At 45.3% G+C, this 3,148-nt stretch overlaps 1 protein-coding gene across 3 annotated transcripts in view; it reads right to left on the reverse strand.

Moving 5' to 3' along the window:
• bdnf (brain-derived neurotrophic factor) overlaps positions 1 to 3,148 on the reverse strand; it is a 37,596-nt gene that overhangs the window by 14,676 nt on the left and 19,772 nt on the right. The window contains exon 1 of one of the 3 annotated variants that reach the window (XM_014026013.1): positions 510 to 938. The exons of 1 other annotated variant lie outside the window; for it this stretch is intronic. In XM_014026013.1, the coding sequence (XP_013881467.1) occupies positions 510 to 512 (3 nt within the window). In that variant the 5' untranslated portion in view covers positions 513 to 938. One more of the 3 variants, XM_014025998.1, reaches the window with a different exon arrangement.

The following is a 3,148-nucleotide window of genomic DNA, read 5'->3' on the forward strand; positions in this document are numbered from 1 at the left end:
TATATATATAAGCACAACAAAAACAAAGGTTTCCAATTCAGCTCATTAAAAAACACTAAATTCAAATTCCAACTAAAAGCCGAGGCTGATCCTGCAGCCTCTAATTCTCAAGTGTCACAGGTAAGTGGCACATGTTGCTTTATTTAAAAAGAAAAGAAAAAAAACCCAACAACAACAACATACATGCATGCATGCATGCATAAAACATAAAGCCCCATCCAAGCTGCATCACATCCACGCGTTGCGCGCGAGACACAATGTAACATTTCCTTACCCTTCTCACTGAACCGGCATATCCTGCGCAGAGAAATGCCACACAATTTTTTCCCACACAAGCTCTGTCAACATCAGCAGCAGCAGCAGCAGCAGCAGCAGCAGCAGCAGCAGACATGGGTCTCGAGTTTGTCAAGTAGAGTCCAACCCTTCCAGCAACGCGCTGCCACACTTAAAGCACGACTATTTACTTGTAATCATCGCTGATCTGCTGCGCCTTTCCATTTGCTACTCACCATCTTTTTTTCTCTCCTCTCTCCTCTCCCCCCAACGCTGTCCTGGAGATAGAAGTGTCTTAATATCCACTCACTCCAACAGATGCTGGTAGATAATGTGTCTTGTTTGAAGTCATCATATGAGAAGTTCTGCTGCGCTCAGTAAGATCGACCACTTCGCTGACTTGTGAATCTAATAACCCTCCTGTTTTTCCTTTTCTTAGCTTCTTTTTTTCTTCCTTTTTTGCAATGTCGGCGTGCTTCAAACTCTCGCTCAGGCAACACCTCGGCGGCTCCACGGTTAAAGACAAACAAACAGAGCTTGTCAGAAAAGCTTCTACAGATATACGTAACACCCTCGCCCGGACAACGCCATTAGGGGTCTTACGTGATTGAAATGAGCGACGGCAAGTCGCAAGTTTTATGGGAACACTTGTGTTCCGGGGGGCTCGTTCACTGACTCAGATGCTCAAATCCCGCACCAAGGGGCAAGCAAACTTATTCACGTGCTCTGAGGTGTGTGTGGGGAGGAAAGAGCTGTACATTTTGGCGCACAGGGCCCATTACGCACAGATTTGGAGGAGAACGCACAGCGGGTCGGCTTCACCAAACTCATTCAGAGCGTCTGCAAGTTTCTCCAGGAACTTGTTGCTGCTGAAAAACGAACAACAACAACAACGGAGCCCCCCCCCCCACCACCACCCTTTTATTTCCCTCCTCTCCTCTCTTATATACTTACACAGTCGATTTCTGCTGGATGTCTGCGTTCAACGACAGGAAAAAGAAGAATAACAAAATCCCACCGGGYAAAAAAAGTTAATCCCTCCAAAGGCAAAGAACAGCCCCCCCACACCAGAGAAGCGAGTTTAAAGTCAGGTATGGTACTTTTCGATCAAGTTCAAAGGCGAAATCTGTTTTCAGTAAAATTCCATCAGTTGCTCTGCCAACACTCAGCCATCTGATTGTTATGCGGTGACGAAGCGCTGCGCTTTACGAGTGAAGCCCCAAATGTACTAAGTAACATGAGTAATAGATGATATTTGCTTGACTCTGTCAGCATCCCAAACTTTTTGGAGTGCGTGTAACAGAAGTGTCATTCTTGTGATAAAAATATTATTATTATTTTTTTGGGTGGAAGGAAATCACGCAGTATCTATAGGTGGTGTGTTACTGGAACCTGTGGGTGTTGCTCAGCGAGGAGACAATGAAACGGCACCAAAACCGATGGATCTTTGGACTTCAGACAATCAAAGTGCTCTCAGTAGCAAGAAGCCACTCAGACCTGTCACTCTGGCACCCATGGCTTACTTGTGAAGACTGAAGCTGATTGCTTCAGTTTCTTATCACTATGGAGACAAAAGATGCACGTTTCTCCACGCTTGTTATCATTGTAACGACTTCTGAAGAGTTCAGAATGTTACGTTAACTTAATCTAATCTGGTCTGAACAAATAATAATCGTAAGAAAACACGGTCTATTTCAGTTCGTGTCAATACATTTCTGCTTCAAAGACACAAGATGGCATAATCAGATAAAATTAGCAACAGTTTTTTATGATTTGGTAATCATCCCTTGCCAGGGAAGATGCAGTCTTTCATGCTGGCAACAAGTGTTGGACATGAGAGTCACACACAGCTTGTTATCCTTGAACTTAGGCCTTTCACACAAGGGTGAATGAGAGAGGGAGGGGAGGGGGCTCATTACAAGCTCCTAATAAAAGAGAGATGCAGCACATTGCGGCTGAGCTTTGATCGCCTCACACGACGGAGCTGATCGGGATGCACGTCTCCCCTCGTCACATCTCGGGGGCTCCTACCATCGTCCCACGCTCAGGCCTTTTCGCTCGTCTGACGTGGTCGCTCGACTCGCTCCTACTTGTGATGTTGTTAACACTTCCTCTGCTCTCCCACAGCTTTTTTTTTCCCCGCAGACTTTGTTACTAACTCACGCTCGTCTCCTTTCCCACCATCCTCGTACCGCACTCTCCGCCATAATGATCACCTCATATCTGAGTACAAGGTCACAGATCAATCACTCTGCCCACCCCCACCCACCCACTCCACCCAGCCTCTCAACATATGGCGTTCTGTGAGAGATACTTCATCTCATTTCAGCTCATTGTTGGAACTTTCGGGGGGAGGTTTGAGAGAGTTCCACGCTCGGAAAGTTAGAAAATGGCGTAAAATGTGAATAAAAACTGAACGTGAACACGGTAAATGTATCAAAAAGGTCATTTTAAACACAGAGCAGCAACGGTACAAAAAAGAAAACATCGGCAACAGGACTGGATCCCAAAAGAGCTTAGAGAGTCTGAATCTCACAGAGCCTCATGAGTCTAATAAAGTAGAGGAAGATGTTGAATGTCCCAGCTTCAACATATCAAAAGATGGAATCTAGAGATATCGCTGAGCTCAGAGGACAAGACTGGAAGTCAAGACTGGATCCCCACCTTCAGATCCTCAGGGACCACTGAAATGAAGTGGACATTTCATTTTAAATCCTTCTTTTTCACATTTAAATTATATAAAGTGGAACTGCAGTGCTTTGGTCTGAATTCCTCCTTATTGTAACTCCACAAGCCCTGCCCCTTTTCTGAGGCGTGCCTCAGATCAACTCGTTTTGAGGCTGCCTCTTTAAATTTAAATGAGGCGCTTCACACC

The sequence above is a fragment of the Austrofundulus limnaeus genome, unplaced genomic scaffold (assembly GCF_001266775.1).
Source record: "Austrofundulus limnaeus strain Quisiro unplaced genomic scaffold, Austrofundulus_limnaeus-1.0 Scaffold5, whole genome shotgun sequence".
Taxonomy (NCBI): Eukaryota; Metazoa; Chordata; class Actinopteri; order Cyprinodontiformes; family Rivulidae; genus Austrofundulus; species Austrofundulus limnaeus.